Source organism: Rhinatrema bivittatum, chromosome 1 (genome assembly GCF_901001135.1).
Source record: "Rhinatrema bivittatum chromosome 1, aRhiBiv1.1, whole genome shotgun sequence".
Lineage (NCBI taxonomy): Eukaryota > Metazoa > Chordata > Amphibia > Gymnophiona > Rhinatrematidae > Rhinatrema > Rhinatrema bivittatum.
This window is the reverse complement of record NC_042615.1, coordinates 306,875,556-306,899,059: the sequence shown is the minus strand read 5'-3', so window position 1 is coordinate 306,899,059 and position 23,504 is coordinate 306,875,556. Positions and strand designations below refer to the sequence as shown.

Below are 23,504 nucleotides of genomic sequence, written 5' to 3'. Positions count from 1 at the left end.
TGTACAGAATTAAATCAACTTGTAAATTTTTTTCCCAGTACATGAAGATGCACTCAGAATTAAATTTAAGCCTCAAACTATACACAAGATTAATTCAAACACATAAAAATCTTTCCCAGCACATATAGATATATTTAGGGCCTCATTTTCCAATATTGCAGTGGTAACGCATGAGGGGGCATGTCCCATGCAAATAAGGCATTTTTCGTGCAGCGGGGAAACATTGCATGATGTGATGTTTTTGCCATTTGCGGAAATGGATTTGCAAATTGATTTCCACTCCTAGGTGCTGCAAGCAACATGTTATATGAGAGAGAGAGAGAGAGAGAGAGAGAGAGAGAGAGAGAGAGAGAGAGAGAGAGAGAGAGAGAGAGAGAGAGAGAGAGAGAGAGAGAGAGAGAGAGAGAGAGAGAACCTTGCTATAGTGCCTATGCCCTAGACAGGTATTTGAATCCCTATGGGAGGGCCACCTAGTAACTCGAGGTGGGGATTAGGTATGAGCGTAGGGGGTTGGGGGCCACTTTCACATTCAACATGAGACGTACGGAAAGAACAGTGGTCTCTAGTGAAGATTTGCTGGCCGTCGGAGTGAGGAAACTCACCCCAAGAAGAGATTTGGGCAATGTTCTCTCCACCTAGCTTGATGGACACTCTACCTGGGCAACAACAAGCTAGGTGGAGAGAACGTTGCCCAAATCTCTTCTTAGAGTGAGTTTCCTCACTCCGGCCAGCAAATCTTCACTAGAGACCACTGTTCTTTCCGTACGTCTCATGTTGAATGTGAAAGTGGCCCCCAACCCCCTACGCTCATACCTAATCCCCACCTCGAGTTACTAGGTGGCCCTCCTATAGGGATACAAATACCTGTCTAGGGCAAAGGCACTATAGCAAAGTGCTCTCTCTCTCTCTCTCTCTCTCTCTCTCTCTCTCTCTCTCTCTCTCTCTCTCTCTCTCTCTCTCTCTCTCTCTCTCTCTCATTGTCATGGACCGTGATAACCCTTTACTAACCTGTAGCGCACAAGTGGGTTTACCCTGCTCCTAAGCTGCTTTTTACTCACTTTCCGGCCATGTTAGCCCTTCCTGCGATCCCGAATCCCCTTTAACCTACTCCTACCGCGTCCTAAATTCCCCGGGCAACCCCTTCCGCATGCAGCATGTATATTGCATGCAAACGAGCGAATTAGCTATTCCCTAGCATCCCGTAACCCGCGCCCCGACTATCGCTAGTTTTCCCTGCCGTTTTGTCGCGCGTTTGACCTGCAAACTTACCACCTACCCTGACGCCTACGGTAGAGGCAGGGGTAAGGGTAGGTGGCAAGCTTTCTCCCAGCCCCCGCTCACCTGCCCCGGCCGCGATCATGGGTGCCGGTCTCCGTGGCAGCCCCAGTACTCTCCCCTGCTCCCGAAGACAAAAAAAAGCGAAAGAAACGTTGCAGCCCCCCTCCGATGTCCAGACTGGGGCTGCCACGGAGACTGCAACGGCGAAGCAAAAAAAAAAAACGGCGAAGCAACGGCGAAGCAAAAAAAAACCAAAAGCAATTTTGGTTTTTTTTTTCCAAAAGCGACAATTTTGGTTTTTTTCCAAAAGCGACTTACTTTTGGGATCTGTCAAGATCCCAAAAGTAAGTCGCTTTTGGACGCCTGCACAACTTACTTTTGCAGCCATCAGCAGGAACACGATCGTAGCTCCTCCCGACGAAGACGAAGATGGCCGCCTGCACAGGGGAAAGCGTGCAATTGGCCGCTGAAGACGTGACGTCACGACGTTTGGCGTCACGGGATGTGACGCCACGTCTTGAGCGGCCAATTGTACGCTTTCCCCCGTGCAGGCGGCCATCTTCGTCTTCGTCGGGAGGAGCTACGATCGTGTTCCTGCTGATGGCTGCAAAAGTAAGTTGTGCAGGCGTCCAAAAGCGACTTACTTTTGGGATCTTGACAGATCCCAAAAGTAAGTCACTTTTGGAAAAAAAACAAAATTGTCGCTTTTGGAAAAAAAAACCCAAAATTGCTTTTGGTTTTTTTTTGCTTCGCCGCTGTCAGTGTCTCCCCTCCTTTTCGCGCCCTGCTCCGGGAGGAGGGAAGAGTGAAGCGGCGAAGCGACTTACTTTTTGCTTTTGGTTTTTTCGCTTTTTATCTCTTCTCCCCACCTCCCGGAGCAAGGCTGCTTTTCGAGCCCTGCTTCGGGAGGAGGGGAGGGGGGGGACTGGCAGTCTCGACTTCCTGGTATCTGTCATTTCAAATGACATTTGAAATGACAGATACCAGCGTGGCGTGAAGCCTTAGGCCCGCGCAGTGCGCACACCCAGGATACTGTATAGGCGCTCTATCCAGTAAAATGGGTTGCGCGGGCCTAAGGCTTCACGGACGCGGTTTACATTTAAATAAAATTAGTGTTCAGGATCGAGCGGTAGGTGAGCTGCACTGTGCGTGCAGCAACCGCAGGTGCCGCAGGCACTAACGCAGCTCTTCCTACCGCTCGGTACTGGATAGACCTGAAGGTAACACAAATGAAAGTGTTGTAGCTATTAGCCGCGCTAACACTGCGGCTGTTTCGCGGAACACGATAACTGTTTCCCGTTTTACATATGCTCCGCCCCAACTCCGCCCCTGAATATAAAATTACGAATTTGCATTCGCAAATCGCGTTAACGGCTGTTAGCTCGATTTGCGAATTTATCTCCCGCGATAACACCTTGGAAAATGACCCCCTTAGAATTAAATTTAAGCTTCAAACTATACACAGAATTAATTCAAACTTACAAACCTATTTCTCAGCACATAGTATTCATATGCAGTAATAGTTCAATCCTCAAATTCTTTTGCAAGACTTAAGTACAAACTTTCCCCCAGCAAGCCAATATTCATAAATCCGCTTATCCATCAGCAGATGCAGCTTCTGCTATCAGCACACCCTCAAGAATGAGAGGTACTCAGTTCTTGCCTTCCAATGTATAAGTGCTTCTAAGGCTATGACTTCAAACTATTTCCAAATAAACCTTTTTGAGTGATTCACTCTGCAAGTATTTAACAAAGTGATCCTCTTGGCTAATATTCCTTCTTATCTATAACAATACATACAGCTAACACCTTTTCAAATCTATCACCATTGACTACTTGTCCAGGAACCAACTCTCACACTTTTTCAGAGCAAAGCACACATAATTAATTCATCTCACAAACTTCCTTCCCAGCATCCAAAGATAAACTCAGAATTAAATGTAAGTCTCAGACTACACACAGCATTAATTCAAACTCACAAACTACCAGCTTTCAATTTTTGTAAGTTCCAATTTTGGGTGAATCAGGCCCTTTCTTTAACTATCCATGGCAATAAAACTTACTCTATTTTCTATAATGTATCCATCAAAAACATTTCCACATTATGTAGAGCTGGGATTCTGTTTATCCCCATAGGTGTACACATTAAGTTTAAGCCTTATAGTAGAGTGTCATTTCCTTAGATGCTGTAGGATGTTTCATCCCAAATTGCTGTTTTTTAGTGTAATAATTTATGAATATGTATTAGGGTTTTATGTTGTCAAATTATGTTCCAAGTAGAACACATTACCAGATGTAGAAATACTGATAAAAATAGACTTTATTTATGCTTTCAAAGTCTTTCAAGAAGTACAGTTAGAGCTAATTATGAAAATAGATAGCAAAATATCCAGCTGATTCAATTTTAATAAATTAAATTATGTTGGGACTTGTCACTGAAATGAATTAAGCTGCTGATTTCTGTTATTTTCATAGTGGTGGCTCTCAGCTTTTGAGTATTTAAAAATCTGCCTCTCATTCATTTCTTTATTAGGCATATTTGCATGTTTAAGAGTACTTGACATTGCTCAAATGCTATTTGCAGCAGTTACATCTGAGGTAAATGCTAATCCTATACAGTAAAAGCCAGTGTCTGTCTTTCTGACATACTATCATAAAAGAAGTTTAATTTTATAAAGTATCTCACCAACCAATCAGCTTTTGAGTCACTTTACAAAAAACCCCCCAAAAAACAGGTAACCACACTGCCAGTCAGTGGCTCAAAGCCCCGGTTTTGTTTTTCTAGTAGCTTAAAGGAGCTTCCTACATATACCCGCAAACACCCACAGGACAAATCAGGCTGGGAGAGGAGCTCTGCTCAGGCTGCAGGGGGAAATTGAGGGTGCTGAGGTAAGGAATGAGAAACTGAAGTGGGAGATTGAGAAGGTGGGGCCAAAATTAAGACTATGGGGAGAAGTTGCTGGAATCACTGAGGGATGGCTGAGGCTTGGGTCAGCATGCTAATATTTAGCAAAGGAGATCCTGTCCTTTGGGTCTCATCCAAAAAAGCCCCACAACCCACCTCCAAAGAACCATGAGATCAATATTCAGAAAAGTAAAGAGTGGACATGGGTATCTGGCTAAAGTTAGCCAAGTAATTTGTGAAGGATATTCAGTGGGACAGATCTCCTGTTGAAAATACTCACCTAAAGTTATCCAGGCAATGCTACTGGATCATTTTAAATCTAACCGGCTATATTCTGAATATAGCTAGTTTAAAGTAGGGATGTTCATTTGTTTTGAACAAATGCACAATCTGCAACATATAGGTCCCTATTCGTTGCATTCGTGGGTCCATGAAACGTATGGCGAACCCCCACGAATGCAACATATTAACAAATAAAACCCCCACCCGCCTGACCCCCCCAAGACTTGCCAAAAGTCCCTAATGGTCCAGCGGGGGTCCTGGAGCGATCTCCTGCACTCGGGCCGTCGGCTGCCGGTATTCAAAATGGCGCCAATAGCCTTTGCCCTTACTATGTCACAGGGACTACCAGTGCCATTGGTCTGCCCCTGTCACATGGTAGGAGCACAAGATGGTGCGGCCATCCATTGCTCCTACCATGTGACAGGGGTCGGCCAATGGCACCGATAGCCCCTGTGACATAGTAAGGGCAAAGGCTATCGGTGCCATTTTGAATACCGGCAGCCAACGGCCCGAGTGCAGGAGATCGCTCCAGGACCCCCGCTGGACCACCAGGGACTTTCTGCAAGTCTTGGGGGGTCATGAGGGTGGGGGGTTGTAGTTAATTAAATTTAAAGGGTTGGGATAGGGGTTTTTTTTTCCAACTTTAATGGAAAACGAATACCGAATGCAACTAATGGACAAATCGGGTTTCCCTGAAAATGGATGCAACGGATTTTGGTCCCGGCGCAACGAATAATGAATAGCAACAATTTTTTTCCTTCTGCACATCCCTAGTTTAAAGGTGTCTGGGTAAGTTCACCCAAATAAGTTTAACCTTACCCAAATATATTCAGAATATAGCCAGGTAACTCCATAAAAAAAGAACTCTTGGGTCTGCAGACCTGATTCCCCAGGCAACCAACCCTCAATCCCCCCAAATTATTTTAAAACATATGTGAGCTAGTATCCATTACTCCTAAGCCCCCAAATGCCAACATTTAAAAAGTGATGGGGACTATAGCAACTCAAGGCCAGCCTCCTTCCTTCATGATAATCAATATTAAGGTATCAGCCCCCTCCATCCCTCCACCTCACCTTACCACCCTTCACATCCCCCGCACCCCTCATACCCCAGCCAGGAGCATGGCACACTCTTACCTGCTCTTAGACATTTTCACTGTTGCTCTGATAGCAACACTGGAAGTGTACACTAAAAACCTTGCTTTCAGAGCAATGCTGGAGGTGGCCAGGAGTGGGTAACAGTGTACCATGCTCCTGACAAGGGCTTGAGGTGTTTCAAGTGGGTGAGATGGAGGTTGAATGTGGATGGGGAGGATGGATTGTAAGTAGGGGGTGGGGGGAGGCAGTCTTACAAGTTATCTGACTACCCTAGCTGGATAATCTAGCTAAGTTAGCTGGATAATACTGTTCCACCTCCAGAATGCCCCCCAGCCCACCCCTGATTTATCCAGATAAATTACTAGCTGGACAAGTTCAACTTTTTCACTGGATTAGTCAGGTGTGGTGAATCTAGCAGGATTTTCAAATCCCATTCTTTGTCCAAACTTAGGCCTAGATTAATCAAGCCAGGATGTTTTTTCATGGGAGAGGCCTCATTATTGTGGTGTGTGTGTGTGTGTGTGTAGGGGGGGGGGATTGTAGCCATGATAATGGGCCCCTCCACAAAAAACACATGCCATGAGGCAAGACACTGCAGGGCAAAATAATGTGGCATCAGCCCTTTATGTATGATGGCAGCCCTCAAAACACAGGGCTACCATCGCCCTAAAGGGCCATCCAAAATAATTTAAAAAGTAGTGTGTTGGGATCAAAGCTGACTCCCCTCCTCATCCCAGGGTCTCCACTTGAGGCAGCTCCAACAACCAAATAAACAAAATAGTAGCTGGTTGTCACACGATGATCCCCCTCCCCCATCCCAATCACCAAGCAAGCTATTGCTTCCCCCATCCCCCCATTCAAATCGAATATTGGCCATAATACTCTCCCAGCACCCCCCAACCCCCCAAATTAAAAACTATATTGTTGGTCTATAGTTGATTCTTCTCCCCCCACCCCTCAAACCTCCCTCCTGCCACCTATTACTTAAAATAAGTCAAAGTCTGCAGTCTCAAAGGCCCCGATCACCTCCTATCCTTGGGCTCAGTCAGTTCTATTTTCCAAAATAGTGATTGAGGCAAGGTCAGGTCAGTGCTGTTTTGGAAAATTCATGCATGCAAATCCCATGCAAAGCAGCTGATTGTATTAGGGGAGAGAATCTGAGCAGGTCTATGCACAATATTGCGTATATCGTGTGATAGCTCCGTGACTACCAGTGTATATCATGGTAGAGCCCTACCACAGCTTGAGGCATCACCCTGTCAGCTAGGCAAATGCTTTGAATATGGACCCAAATGGACACCACCAGCCTTGATCCCAAAAAGGAAGGCCCTCCAGCCTCCAACCCACTCCCCACACCCGGACATCCAAAAATAGGAGCCCTAACACCCAGTTCTGCTCTACCCACTCCCATATGATGCATCGTGAAGTCCCACTAGGAGGCACCATTTTGAAAGCTGCAGAAGAATCAACAGGGAAGTACTGCTTTTCTTCCCACTGGCAAAGAATTTCCAGAGCTTCAGAAAGAGTGAGTGCTTATTCAGGGGGACTAGAATTAGATTGGGGTTTAGCCCCTATTTTTCCAGATATCAGGGAGGGGTTCAGGAAAGAAGCACTTATGGTCAGAGCCCCCTCATTTTCTGCATATTGGAACATGAGGGATGGTTTTGGGAGGGGACATATTGCTTTGTTGTGTTTTGATATTGGAGAGTGGAGGGCCAACTAGTTATTGTGTTGAGAGGGTGTGGGAGAGGAGCCCTTCATATTTAAACAGATCTTGTACATTGGGTCAGATGATCTCAGAATGTAGAGTGTGACCCATATAAAGACCCACAATTCCTCTAATGCAGGCCTTTTACCAGATGGGCACTGTGCATCTCGTTAGCTTTGTGACTAGACCAGTGGTTCTCAATCCTGTCCTGGGGACCCCCCCAGCCAGTCGGGTTTTCAGGATATCCACAATGAATGTGCATGAGAGAAAATGTGCATGTTATGGAGGCAGTGTATGCAAATTTCCTCTCATGTATATTCATTGTGGATATCCTGAAAACCCGACTGGCTGGGGGGGGGGTCCCCAGGACAGGGTTGAGAACCACTGGACTAGACTGTTGTTAACAATTTTAGCATGCATGCAAACATTTTTTTTTTTTAGTGCAACCCTTAGTGACTTGGCCACTTTGTTCTAACTAATGACCCTGTTTTTGCCTTATATACATTACATACTTGATATAAATATTAAAATCACGAGGCAGCACAAGGGTGGGCAATTTCAGTGCTATTTGGAAGTGCTTCTCTTGCCATTTCGTGCATTGCAGAAGCATTTTGCCCTTGGCACTAAAATGTATGGAAGCAATAAAACATGTTTGCCCACACAAGAACCTTGAGTATTATGCTGCTGACTTCGTAACATCTATATACTCTCTCATCTTTCATGAAACCACCAGTATAATACCTGTAAAATTAGAGAATCAGAAGAGATTTGAAAAAAAATGTACTTTTTTCTGTGGTATTTCATGGAAAAGTAATTCTAAAGTAAATCTTTCCATAACATTTACCTGAAACATATTATGATTGCTTTCCATTTCCCTCCCTCACTCTCTTTTTCTACAATTTCTTCCTCTGTGCCTATAGCCACTTCTTCATGGAATGAACTGTTTTTAAGCTTCAGTTTTTTTGGTTTGTGTTTTTATAAGATTTTCCTGCTGGCCCTGTCAAAGTAAATGTCTACTGTGAAGGAGTCATTAAGACAGCCACAGAGATTGAATACTACACAGCAATGGGGGAGATTGAACACCTGCTTAGGAAAGTTGCTGATCCAATGGATTTTGTTTGCCAGGTAAGCTGACCTTTGCATTTAGTTAATGAAAAGCAAAAGTATAAAATTGCCAGTGCAAGAAAAGAGAATGTGTGATGCTCTACTGGTGTTTCTTTGGTCCAGCAGCAATCAAGGCTGTCGGTCGATTGAATAGAAATGAGCATCTGATCAATAACAAGAGGTTGAGGAGGAGATGCAAGAAGCTGGTATGCGATGTTTCAATTACAAGCAAATCAATCTGCCAATAACAAATCATCAGTAATAAGTGTATAAATATTGTGTCAAAAATGCATATCAGAATCAGAGTATCTAGAGTTACTCTGCAATTTCTGACATTGCTCGTCTGCTTTATTTCTGTAAAGGAAATCATAAAGAACCAAGCATTGCATGAGAACATTAGAGAAGGTCACAGGGCATTCATTATTCAGGTGCGCACATGACTTTCCAGTTGTAGTTCATGAGGGTTTCTGATTGCCAGGCAGATTCCCCTTGGAATTTCTGTTAAAAGAGCAAAGCAATCTCAAGATTTTAAGTCGGGATGTCACGTCTTGTGGAATGGAGGGTAGTGGGTTGCATGCCTTTTACTGAAATGCAAGGCACAATAGGGGAAGGAAAAAAAGAATGTGATAGGAAAGGACAGGAAGCGATATATCCTTTGTCTGGCTGCAGGATGGCTTGATTACTCTTGACATGATGGAGGCGTGAACAAAAATATAGGCTAAGTAAAGTATAATTGTAATGCAGCAAATATTATTTCATATGACAAATCTGCTTTATTTACCATCTACAACATTGTATTCATACATTTCATAAGGAAAGGATTAATAAGAAATGATGTATTTCAATATTTATGTTCTGTCAAGCACAGCGGTAGATTCCTGTCATACACCATATCTTTTGAGTGTATTTATTTTGTTGTTGGGTTAAAAACCTCACTGAAAGAGAATGTAATCATTTGAAAACTACTAGACAATGGGCTTATGAACAAATAAAATACACTTGTGGCATTACATAGTTATAATATATGAGAAATATTCTTGTAAACTGAGCATTGCCTCTGTTACAAAGTGACTTTCCCACAGCTATAGCACAACAATGTTCATACAGCAATGATGAATAACCTTGCAAATCAAATATAGTATATTAGAGCAAACCTGGGACAATTACTTATATTAAATACAATACCACCACTGTAAACCAGACATTAAGATTAATGCATACCTGGGGGATGTGGGGATTGGACAAGTCTGGCAATCAAAAATAGACCATTCACTAGAATGTACCATTGAAATATCCTTTTTCATAGTTACATAGTAACTTAATAGATGTTTGCAGAGAAGAACCCTTTGACTCATTCAGTCTGTCCAGTAGCCCACCAGTCAGGCTCTGGGGGAAAAAAACATCTATTTATCTATATCTAGAAAGAGAAAAAAAAAATATATATTTACACACCAGGTAATGACAGAGCTTTATAATGACTAATTCTTATTAACAAAACATTTTTATTAGTACAATCGGTCCTTAAGCTAACACCACACTATTGTTAAAACCACATAATAGAAACCACCCCTCACACTGCATATCCTTCACAGTGTGCATGCACTCCCACAGCCATTCATACTAGGGATGTGAATCGTTTTTTGACGATTTAAAATATCGTCCGATATATTTTAAATCGTCAAAAATCGTTAGGGCCACGATACAATACCAATTCCCCCGATTTATCGTTAAAAAATCGTAAATCGGGGGAAGGGGGAGGGCAGGAAAACCGGCACACTAAAACCCCCTAAAACCCACCCCCGACCCTTTAAATTGAACCCCCCCCCCCCCAAATGCTTTAAATTACCTGGGGATCCAGCGGTGGTCCAGAACGGCGGTGATCCGGAACGGCCCCCTCAATTGAATCCTGTTGTCTTCAGCCGGCGCCATTTTGCAAAATGGCTGCCGCAAAATGGCGGCGGCCATAGACAAAAACGATTCGACGCAGGAGGTCATTCCGGACCCCCGCTGGACTTTTGGCAAGTCTTGTGGGGGTCAGGAGGCCCCTCCAAGCTGGCCAAAAGTTCCTGGGAGTCCAGCGGGGTTCAGGAAGCGATTTCTTGCCGCGAATCGTTTTCCGTACGGAAAATGGCGCCGGCAGGAGATCGACTGCAGGAGGTCGTTCAGCGGGGGTTCCGGACCGCCGCTGAATGACCTCCTGCAGCCGGCCATACGCGTATGGCCGGCGCCATTTTCCGTACGGAAAACGATTCACGGCAAGAAATCGCTTCCTGAACCCCGCTGGACTCCCAGGAACTTTTGGCCAGCTTGGGGGGGCCTCCTGACCCCCCACAAGACTTGCCAAAAGTCCAGCGGGGGTCCGGAACGACCTCCTGCGTCGAATCATTTTTGTCTATGGCCGCCGCCATTTTGCGGCGGCCATTTTGCAAAATGGCGCGGCTGAAGACAACAGGATTCAATTGAGGGGGCCGTTCCAGACCGCCGCCGTTCTGGACCACCGCTGGATCCCCAGGTTATTTAAAGCATTTGGGGGGGGGTTCGGGAGGGTGGGGGATTTAATTTAAAGGGTCGGGGGTGGGTTTTAGGGGGTTTTAGTGTGTCGGCTCACGATTTTAACGATTTTCACGATAGTTTACACACCCAAACGGCAACAATACGATTCCCTCCCCCTCCCAGCCGAAATCGATCGTTAAGACGATTGAGGACACGATTCACATCTCTAATTCATACTACTGAGCTCAACACAATCATCGCTCACACATATTCATAATATTAGAATAAAACAAATGCACGTATCCAAGAGACATAATGTCCTAAAGCAGGAGACATTTTTCATCTGTTACTGTATCCTGTTAGAGCAGTTTTACAAAAGCAGGTGTCTGTACTAATGTTTCTTATACATGCAACCTCATTCAGTCCCGACAAAGGCCTCCACCATTTCACCCATCCATGGGCTTCATCAGGGCAGTTTTCCAAAGAGCAGCCATCACCATTGGCGTATGGTTGTAGGTGTTAAATAACTGCCACATTAGATTTAGCCACAGCTGCACTCATGTTGGCAATTCTCTAACATTCTCGTGCTGAAATATTGGAAGCAGAAAGAGGTGGTATCCTCTTTTCTCTTACTCTTTTTGTTAAAAACAACATATCACTTCAGCGAAATAATGAATCCTGGAAGCATGAGTTGACGCTTACCACAGAGAACTGTAGTGGCTGTGTGTGTGTATTCATTGGAAATCTACATCCTTGTTCTCTCTATTCCTTCCATAACACGTAGGAAGGAGGAAGGCTGAGGTTGGTTGCCATTTGCTAGAATTATATGTGATAACACACTTTAAACATAAGGAGCGAACTCCTTATTGATCACGGTTCATTTCAGCTTCGCATAGTGGGATACATTTCATAGGCTCCTTTATGTGCTGTGCAGCTTTTTCCCCCTGAAGAAGCCGTCTTTGGTGAAATACAGGTCTATGTTGGGGTGAGAAAAAAACTGATATATGTACTTGGACGAAGAAGAATTGCTAATCTATTCTTTACAGCCAGATATGCTTTGCAAGTTTTAAATAAGTATGCCTTTATTGCATTTGAGAACATCATAAGAATTGATATATTGAAGAACTCTCAAGAGTTTTTTTATTGAATTGTAACCCACTTAACTTACCTGCAGAGAGATGCATTATGTCGCAGTAGGGCTCTAACATGCATTTTATCACATATACAGTGCATGATATTGCCACAATAGAGCATTATCGTGGCAATATCATGCAACATATATGATATTTTGCATCTCCCCACCCAGGTCCCCTCCCCTATTACAGCATGTGAATTACATGCATGAATAAATCAAATGCATGGAAAGAGGGTCATGCATAGGCAATCCTATGTAAATATTGCATCGCAGCCAACCAAGAAGATGGTCAACGATAATAAAATATCTACACCTTTTGGGAAAGTGGTAAATGTAAGGCAGGAAGCCCGGGATCCTAACACAAGTCCCGAGGCTCTTGCCTCACATTTAAAGTGGTGGCAAAAAATAAATAAAAAATAGTGGCAAAGCAGGGAGGTTGAATGTGAATCAGTGCTGACCCCTGGCTCAATCCAGGGCTGTCAGTCGAAGTAGATTCGACACCCCCAAAAAGTAAAATAATGAAATAATGTAGGTGTGAGTCAACAGTCCCCGTCCCCCCCACCACCCTCAGTCCAAATAAGAGATGTGAGGGTCCTGGCCTCCCTTTCCCCAAATCCAAATAAATAATTTGAGGGTACTGATCCCCATCCCATCCCTTCCCCCCACCTCCAAGAGTCAGCTCAAGTTCCCCCTCCCTCCATCCCCAAGTCAAACCATCAATCCTCAACCCCCCCAAAATAAAAAAGGTGCAAGTCCTCCACCCACCACCCCCTGCACTCTCCCTCAATCCTAGCTCCCTTTCAGAACCCCCAAACCTTTAAAGGATTCCAGTGAAGGGGCCAGATGCACCATCACATTCAACCTGGTTGGTCAATTATGTATGTATTTATTTATTTATTTGTTTGTTTATTTATTTATCTATTTATTTATTTATTTATATAGTTTTATATACCGATGTTTGGTTGAAGTACCATCACCTCGGTTCACAAAGCATACACATTAAAATTCATTCTTCATACAACAATAAAATAAAAAATCAAACCAAATCACAAAATTATCTATACCTCAACATATTCCAAAATGGCGCCAACCAGACCTTGCCTCAGTCATGTGACTGGGATAAGGTCTGGGCATCAGATCCAGGCCACATGGCTTCTGAGGGGAGAGTGTGGGGGCTTGCACCTTAAATATTTTATTTTATGGCTACTGGGGGAGAGGGTTTCGGCAGATAAGCTGCATTACTATCTTTGACAAGGGGTTTGAAGGGGGCTGGGACCCTATTGTTCACTTGTTGAGGTGGGGGTGGAGATTGGAAAGGGCCAAGACCTTATATTTTATGTTTTAAGCTTTGGGGAGTGGGATCCAGGGCCATGATGGTCTGTGGGGGTATGGGGGAGTGGGGAGCTTGATGCCTTGACTTGGGAAGTTGTTGGATTTGAGCAGTCTATTGGTGAGGTGGTGGAGGGGGGAATGGGGGGGGGGGCAGGACCCTCACATTATTTATTTGGATGGAGGTAGGGGTGTCATTGCCATGCATCTATATTATTTAAAAAAAAATTTAATATTTTGGGGGTGTCAGGGCCACCTCAACTGGTAGCCCCAGGTTGACACAGAGGTCAGCACTCACCCCACTCTACTTCCCTGTTTGCCGTGACTATTCTTTTTCAGGCCAGTGGCCCCATGAGGTTGGGGCCACTATCATATTAAAAGGCCATGCACTGCATTCTTTTATCCTGTGGTGTTTGCCCGTGAGACAAAAAAACACACACACACCATACAGCCGCAATGCTTTTTTGGGAGAAGGAGAACACCCCCCCCCCCCCCCCCGCAATAGTGGGATGCCCTCCTGTGATAAAACATCACAGCTTAGTGCCTCTAGGCCCTAGAGTGTTATAAGCGGGCTAAAAATTATTTAAAATAAGTAAATAAATAGCACCTTGAATTTTTTAATTTTTGGAGCTTTGTTAATGTATTGGTGACTATGGTGGATAATTTGATTGTATTTTTTGTACTTTACTAATTTAAGGTATGTATTACATATTTAAATAATACTGTTTTATTGTATTTAAATTGGTACATTAATGCTTCACCTGCACACTTGTTTGTGATATATACAGTATATATTTATATATGGTTATACACTGTATAGTTATATATGGGGGGGTCAATAAATAAGGTTAATTTAAGCTATTTTGATCCTATGCTTAAATTTACCTTATTTACTGATTTCCCCTCAAATGCAGATAGATAGATATCCTAGGCCTCTAGGAGCAGGAAGATCACAAACACTGACCTCTTTTGCTGAAATTGCTAGGATGAAGATTTTCTATCCTTAAAAAGGAGTATGTCCTAGAGTTACCTTCCAAACCAGAGCAACTGGCCCCATAAATATATTTGAGACTGACAATTGAATGTAGCAGTGACTGTGCAACACCAAATCGCACCTGGCACCCCCCCACTGGAGGTGTAGTACAAGCGCAGAGAAATGTATTTTTATAATTTTATGTTATTATTTATAAAGTGCCGTCAGCATGCATGGTACTACATATATGTGGAAAACAAACAATATTTACAACATCACAAGCAGAGAAGAGTCAGACGCAAAGGTTTTGCAGGACTCTACCTTACAGGGTTTCCAATCTGTTGCCGTTTTATTAGTACTTAATCCCACCCTAGCCTGTGCCCGAATGACAAACTGCTTTTGTGGGATGGCTGTAAGTAAGGAAGTACAGTTAGCACAGGCATCAAAAGAGGAGATCTCCACTCAGGAGGCATTGGGCATGAAAAAGGCAATTTTGAAAGTCATTCACTTAGGACAACAGCAAATGAACCCAGGACAAATCCCTGTCCGAAAATTACCCTCCTCTGCCTGCCTAAAAACAATGAACAGGCTTTTCTAGTGCATGCGCTCAGCTGCGTTGAAGAGAGGGCTCGCCTGGGGCGGTTTTAGTTTGTGGGGAGGAAAACACAGCAGTGCACATGCTTGGGATTTTTTTGAAATGAGCGCGTATTGGTTCGTTCCTGCTTACCTGCACGAATGCTCGCTAGTTTTCAAAGGGAAACGAAGCGCATGGTTTCCCTTTGCAAATCTTGCTCTACAGTGTGTGCGGTCTAACGGCGCCCCTTGTATATGCCAAACAGCACGGGCTATTCAAAATCATCTTCTGTGCTATCGGCATGGGTTAGTATATGTATTAAGGAAGGCCTTATGTACACAGCCATGCTACAATAACCATTTAATTCCACCATATCGCAACAGACAGACACGCATGCACACTGAGTTAGATATAAATTTCAGTCAATGAGACTCTCCAAATCAGAATAGCAATACAGTTTGAAGTTCCACATAATTATCCACTAATATTACTCATTTACAAATTACAACCTTGGTATAAGGCAGATTTGTTTGAATGACTTTCTTATCCTTATTCCACTGACTGATGAACAGTATAAACAGGATAGTAAGATAAACTGGGATGATAGTAGTGGTGTTTCCTAACATTTAGCCCTGTTAGTATAAAACTGTCTATCAAAGTCCTTTCATTCATTAAACTCCACTGTTCTCACAGCAGGAAGCCACTTGTATGCTATTGTATTAAACAGTGAAGGAGAGAATCTGTGAGTAACCAATTTTTTTTTTAATCTCCACTTTTATTTGATTTTTCAGTCTGTTTAATTGATTCAGTCAAAATTCTGAATGAACATATCAGCTTGTAAAGTGTTTGAATCAGTCTGTCAGTGCTAATCGGTATATCAAACTTTGAAATAATAATCATAATTTCCCCCATTCATTTTGGGATGTATTGCTTAGCATCCGTTTACTTGCTGGAAAGTGTCAATGACTATAAATTTGCTGCACTAGTAATGCTGTATACTTATGTTACTATTGAAGATAGCTCTAACATTTCCAATTGCCTCAGATAGCATTTTGAACCTTTGCTGGCTAATGAGTCTTATTAATATGTATATAGTGCAGGCAGACTTTACAGTCTTTTCAAAGCAATCTTATACACGCACACATGCACTCACATACACACACACACACACACACACATACAAGTTCACTTTGAAAATCCTTAGGGGCGGATTTTCAAAGGCCCGCGCGCGTAAATCCTTTCGGATTTACGCGTGCAGGGCCCTCGCACGCCGGCGCGCCTATTTTGCATAGGCCGCCAGCGCGCGTAAAGCCCCGGGACGCGCGTAAGTCCCGGGGCTTCCTGTCGGGGGCTTGTCGGGGAGTGTCGGGGGGTGTGTCGAGATGACGCGCCATTTAGGGGGCGGGGTGCGGCATTTCGGGGGCGGTGACGTGGGCGTGGTTTCAGCCCGGGGGCGTTCTGGGGGCGTTCCGGGGGCGTGGCCGCGTATCTTATAAAATCAGGCGTACTTTTGTTCGTGCCTGCTGCGCGAACAAAAGTACGCGCTCGCGCAACTTTTTAAAATCTGCCCCATAGGTAATTAGCCAAGAACATGCACAAATAAGTTATGATAATGTTACAGGTGCTCCAAGCATGGCATAACTTGTGTGGAGTAACCTATATACATAGGGCTGGATTTTAAAAAGCCTACGAGCGCCGGGCCTATTTTAGAAAGGTCCGGTGATGCATGTAAAGCTCCGGGACACGTCTATGTCCTGGGCCTTCGAAAAAGGGGCGGGGAAGTCCGAGGGGCGGGGCCAGAGGCCTCCGGCACAGCGGCCATTTGCCCGGAGGCAGGCGCAACAGGTAAAATAAAGGTCAGGGGGGTTTAGGATAGGGCTAGGGGAAGGGAGGTTAGGTTAGGGGTTTGGGAAGTTCCCTCCCAGGCCGCTCCGATTTCGGAAGGGCCTGGGAGGGAACAGGGGAAGGCCGTGGACGTCGGTGCGTGCAAGTTGCACAATTGTGCACCCTTTTGCGCATGCCAATCCCCGATTTTATAATGTGCACACCAGCGCACGCATGTTATAAAATCGGGCGTCCATGTGTGCGTGCCGGGTAGCACATGCACATGGATGCTTGCGCGCAAGTTCTTTAAATCTACCCCTTACTTTTTAAAATCATAAAATATACACATATGTTGCAATTCCAGCCCCTGGAACACTTCTCCTCAATGCTGTATAAGTAACGTATAAAAATCGGGTTACCTGTGTAGTTTTATACGCACAGCCCCTGACTAATTTTCAAAATGCCTCTTACACATACATATCAGAGTTTAATGTGCATAAATTGCTTTGAAAATCAAGCCCTTAGAATATACCCTTAAGTTTGAAATTCACAAAAGCATGGCCAGTGCAATAATAGTAAACAAAAAACTCTATCCCACTCACATTAAAAATAAACAAACAGAAGAATCCAGTGACTTCAAGGAAGCATTTGCATCATCTCAGGAAGAAAGCAGGCATATTAGGAATATGCAAAGATTATCAAAGAGTAGATTCCTCTAGTCATAGGCTTCCATAGAGGAGAACCCTACCTTGAATACTGTGGACCGGATTTTAAAAGCCCTACGCCGGCACACCTATTTTGCATAGGCCGCCGGCGCGCACATAGCCCCGGGACGTGCGTAAGTCCTGGGGCTTCATAAAAGGGGCGGGAGGGGCGTGTCCAGGGGGCATGTCAGGGGGCAGTTTGGGGTGGGTCCGGGGGTGTGGCGCCAGCCTGGGGATGTGGCCGAAGCCTCCAGACCAGCCCCCGGGTCGGGTGATGGCGCGCCAGCAGCCCGCTGGTGCGCGCAGATTTACGCCTGCCTCCGGGGTCGGCGCGCAGGTTGCACAAATGTGCACCTCCTTGCGCGCACCGACCCCGGATTTTATAAGATACACGCGGCTACGCGTGTATCTTATAAAATCCAGCGTATTTTTGTTCACGCGTGGTGCGCAAACAAAAGTACTCGCGCGTGCTGTTTTTGAAAATGTACCCCTGTGTGTACAGTGGTCTCATGTTTGAAGGAAAAATAGATGCAGGACTAGCTAGAGAAATACTTTTTCAAAGATCCTTAAGCTTGCAGGAAATCAAGAGAAGTAAGGATTTGCTAAATGTTTGTTTAAATAAAAATATACATAACCAATAACCATAGAAACACGATGGCAGAAAAAAACATATGGCCCATCTATTATGCTCATCCAAATTATGTAGTCCTGTATTTATCCCATGCTTTCTTGAATTCAGATACCATTATTGTCTTTACCACCTCCACATAAGGCCATTCCATGCATCCACTACTCTCTCTGTAATGAAATATTTCCTAAGATTACTCCTGCATCTACTTCCTTTCACCCTTAACCCATGATTGTTCCAGAGCAACTTTTTCTTTGAAAGAGGCTATCCTCTGTGCATGGAATCCTTAGAGATATTTAAATGTCTCTATGATATTTCCCATAGCTCGCCTTTCCTCTAGAGTATTCGTGTTTAGATCTTTAAGTCTATCCCCATATGCTTTAAAATAAAGATCACTGGTCATTTTATTAGCCTTTCTCTGGACAGATTCCAACAGTTTTATATCCTTTTGAAAGTGCGAATTCTAGAACTGAACACAATATTCCAAATAAGGTCTCACCAGGGACCTATAGAGGGGCAATAGCACCTCCCTTTTCTTGCTGACCATTCCTCTATCTATGCAGTCAACCATCTTTCTGGTTTTGCTGTCGATTTATTCACTTGTTTGGCCACCTTAAGATCATCAAATACAATGACCCCCAGATCCTGCTCTTCTTAATCTTTTATACTTAGAAAAATTTCACCTCCAATACTGTATTTCTCCCTTGATGTTTTGCATCCTAAATGCATTACTCTGCATTTTTTAGCATTAAATCTCAGCTGCTGGTCTCTAGACCATTCCTTGGGCTTCATTAGATTCATCCTCATGTTTTACACACCTTCCTGGCTGTCTACCCTGTTGAAAATTTTGATATCATCCATAAAAAGACAAACATTTATGATAATCCTTCTGCTATATTGTGATGAAAATGATGAAAAGAACCAGTCCCAGAACTGATCCCTGAGGCACACCACTAGTAAAACCCCCTTCCTCTGAGTTAACTCCATGAACCACTACCCTATTGCCTCCAACTCAGTCAGTTTCTAATCCAGTCAGTCACTCTAGGGCACTCAATTTATTTATAAGTCTCCTGTACATAACCTTGTCAAAGGCCTTATGTATACTGCTATCTCTTGATTCAACTCTCTGGTCACCCATTCAAAAAAATCTGTCACATTTGTATGACAAGACAAGATTTCCCTCTAGTAAAACCATGCTGCCTTGGATAATGAAATCTATTGGATTCCAGAAACTGCAATGTCCTCTGTTTTAACAGTGATTCCATTAATTTGTTCACCACAGAGATCAGACTACCTGGCCTGCAGTTCTAGCCTTCTCCTTACTTCCACTTTTATAAGAACCAGATCTTCCCCTCTCCAGTCCTCCAGAAATAGCCAGCTCTAAAAAGCATTGAAAAGGTCAGTCAGTGGAGCTGCCAGGACATTTCTAAGTTCCCTTAATTTCCTTGGATGTATCCCATCCGGCCCCATCACCTTATCAACTTTAAGCTTAGCTCCTAATGAACACACTGCTCTGAAAATCAACTGAGGTTTACCTCGCTGTCCATCTTATTTATGTTCATTTTGTGTGGTCCTGCTCCAGGCTCTTCCACAGTGTTATGTAATGCACGTATATAAAGCATTATTGCTTTATATAAGTGAGAGGTAAGATGATTAAATGGGCCATAATCACGATAAAAACACACTAGGGGGGCCGATGCAATAAATATGCGCAGAAAGCGGGTGCTGAACAGTCAGCGCCTGCTTTCTTAATGCGCCCCCAGGGAGTGCCAAGCAATATTTAAATGAGGGGGTCACTTTAGCAAGGAAGCTTGCGCACCCCTAGAGTCTCCTTGCTAACGAGAACGCGATCGACGTCGGCCATCCGCCAGTTAGGAAAACAGACGCTGAGTTTATCAGCATCTGTTTCCTAAATGCCACACAGTCGCACAGCCAGGGGTGTTCAGGAAACAAATGCTTGTCTGTTGAGCGTCCGTTTCCTGCACCCAACTGCCGATGTTGGGGTTTTTTTTACTTTATTTTGTTTTGTTTTCCTCCTACTTAATATCTCAACAGTATTAAGAAGGAGGCAGTACAGAAAAGCAGGCGTTAATTTCTGATTGCTAAATGTGCATCCTAGACACACATTTTTGTTTTTTGCATCAGGAGTGAATGACTAATAGCCTCAATTACATGCATTTGCATGTGATGAGCGCTTTTAGATTCACTTCGCATTGGATGCACGTAGTAGATTCTGGGGTCAGGGCTAGTAGGGTAAAAGAAAGGCAGGTTAGGTAGGGGCCCTCGGCTAAGCACACTGTATTGCGTTGGCCCCTAGGTTAGGAAGACATGTTACGGAGTTCAGAAATATAGTAATAGCTCTTGTGCTATGCTGAAGTTGAAACCAGTGAAAGTATTGGGATGAAGGTAAACCAAACGGAAAAAGCAAAATATCAAATGGTAACAGTTGAGCTTCATGAATTATCTGCTCCAGAATCCATATACCACACTTTTCCCATGTTTTCCAGTTTTACGCATTTATTAGAAATCTTAATTTGGGGATGATACCAAGTGGAAGAGAGTTTCGAGAATTTCCATTCAGGAAGGAAGGAGGTATTCAGTCGATCATATTCCAAATATGCTTTAAGGTAGATTTTAAAAGTTGTGCACACATTTGCTGGCGCGCGCACATGGATGCACTGATTTTATAACATGAGCGCATAAAATCTGCTACCCCCATGCACATGCACACAATTTTATATTGATGTGCGCACGAATACCATCTTGCGCGCATAAGTGGAGGGATTTTAGTAGATACACACGGCGACACATTAGGGCCTATTTCCCTGTTCCCTCCCAGTTCACCCCAGTAAAGGAGCAGACTTCCTAAAACCCCTACCTAACCTGCCTTTCTTTTACCCTACTAGCCCTGACCCCTAAAATCCCGCTGACCATCCTAAATATTTTTATTTTACTACTTATCCACAGTCCATAGCAGCAGCAAGTTACATGGTCTTCGGATCCCGGCGTGTGCTTGTGCGTGACTCTGACTTAATTGCACTGTCCTGGCTCGCCCATGCCCCACCCTCCACCCCACCAGACCCCACCCCCGGCCAACTCTTTTTTTCAAAAACCTTTCTAATGTGCGTATCAGGAGATACGCACGTAGCTGCTGGCCTCTTAAAATCCACGTGGCCCGCGCATGTCCCAGTCATGTGCACATCTCCTGGATTTGCCTCATGTATGGCTTTTAAAATTCACCTTTTTATGAGTAGAGTGAATTAGGACATTTTCGACCAGAAAATAAGGAAGTACCATGCCAGATAAAATTGTCAGTAGAAAGGGATTCAACAAGTGATGTTCAATATTTAACCAATAAGGGGTGTCCTTTCCTTTATATTTAGGGTGAAGTGCTGTAAAATAAAGGATTGATGGTAAAGAAAACGGGGAGGTTAACGCTCCATTCTCTTTTCTAATTTTAAGTTTAGAAAGTATGATTTTGAGATAAAAATTCAGAGAGGGACCAATCATGCTATTTACAAAAACCATTGGCAAAATATATTGGCTGCATAGAAAACGCATAGTTAATTCTTGGTGCTATAACCATTTTGATTGTACCAAGATGACCCCACCAAGTAAGAATTAAGGAGGACCATTTAAGGAGCATGTCAATTAGCATTTGAATTAATGAAGTTTCACAATACCTAATAGTATGAAAGATATCTGCAGAAAAATTAACACCCAATTAATTAAAGCCGCCATCAGTGTGTTTAAATTGGTAGTTATCAAGATTCATATGACGACCCAAAAAATGTAAAGGCATGAGTTCATTTTTTTGCCAGTTTACCCAATATCCTGAAGTATGAGAGAAATCAGAAATAAGAGAAAATAGAGTAGGATGAAAAACTTCAGGATCATATAAGACATCATTAGCATAGGCTGACAGTTTAAATGTATAATTGCCTACAGAAACTCCATAAATTTTAGAATGATGTTAGATAGCCAACAGTAAGGGTTCTGATCCCAAATTAAAAAGAAAGGGTGACGAGGGACAACCTTGTCTCATACCTCTAACTAACATAAATCTAGACAATAATCCTATTGTTCACCAGAATACTCGACTGGGGTCAGTGGGAAAGAGGTTGGAAACCTGATTAATGTATCCCCGGAGCCAAACCAACTTCAGGTGGAAAAAAGATACTCCCATTCCACATGATCAAATGCCTTCTTGGCATCAAGAGAGAGAGCAATCATGGGATTTGGAAGTATTCTGTGCCACTCCAAGCAAATGAAGGAAAAGGTGTGCATTTGTAGAAATATGTCAACCTTTAATAAAGCTGGATTCACCCAGATTAATGAGATCACACACAATATTCTCCATCTGGATGGCCAAAACTTTAGCAAAATATATTATTTTCTGTGTTAAGCAATAAGAATGGTCTATAGTTTGATACTTGTTTGGGATCCCTACCTAATTTTGGTAAAACCACAATCTGAGCTTCCAAGAACAGAGGATCTAAACATGGGACCAATATCAAATCAGAAAAATAAGTGTGAAGATGGGAAGTCAACAGATTGTAAACATTTTATAAAACTCCATGGAAAAGACACCAGGCCCCAGTGTCTTCAGTAAGAAAAAGGTGTATAATCTGAGGAAAAACATCAGTAATAGAAGAAGAAACATTAGATATTTCTGAGGAATAAAGATTCTGGTAAAAACAGTAAAATTGTATCATGATTCTGAATCATTGACAACAGTGTGAGAGGCATCCAAATATCACCTGAATCCTTTTCCTCTCTGTTCGGGTCATTCATCAAACCACAATGTGCCGGTATCGCATGCATTAGGTCCTTATCACAAGCAGTAAGAGCCTACTGCACACGATACCGGCAGCATTGCAGCAGTACAATACAAATTAGGAGAAAGGGAGGAGTGTGGATGGGGTTTGGGTGGAGATATGTCCCGGCAGCGCTGCGGGCGATAATCTTTTCTACATTATCACCGGCAGAACCACGGGAAATAACTACACCTTTTCCCGTGGTGCTATGGGTGCAAAAGTGTCCCAGCTGCAACTGCGGCGGGCAAAAACGCACTGCCACAATACAGCTGGCTGCACAATTTCACCCCTCTGCCCCTTTTTTTGCTTTGTTTCTTAAAGTAATTTGCCAATAGATGGCCGCATTTATTATCTTCCAAATAATAATGAGCTTTTTGGATAAATATATTTCCCTGCTTGTTTGCTCAGAAGATTGTTATAGGCATATTTGGCCTTATATTTTATTTATTTATTTATGTATTTGCTTTTATATACCGAAATTCATTGGAGTACATCACATCGGTTCACATTATAACAGTTGGAATAGTATGATAGGGGTGTCTTACTATTTATACATTGTAACATTAAACCTTAACGGGTGAACATTAAACATATATAACATTAAGGATTGGATATTGAAAAGTAGTAGTAAGGCATTATTCTTACTAACAAT

At 43.3% G+C, this 23,504-nt stretch overlaps 1 protein-coding gene across 2 annotated transcripts in view; it reads left to right on the top strand.

Moving 5' to 3' along the window:
• Positions 1–23,504, top strand: part of BANK1 (B cell scaffold protein with ankyrin repeats 1) — an 894,626-nt gene that overhangs the window by 337,671 nt on the left and 533,451 nt on the right. For both annotated transcript variants that reach the window (XM_029597059.1, XM_029597058.1), the window contains exon 6: positions 8,254–8,396. In XM_029597059.1, the coding sequence (XP_029452919.1) occupies positions 8,254–8,396 (143 nt within the window). The remainder of the gene's footprint in view (positions 1–8,253; positions 8,397–23,504) is intronic.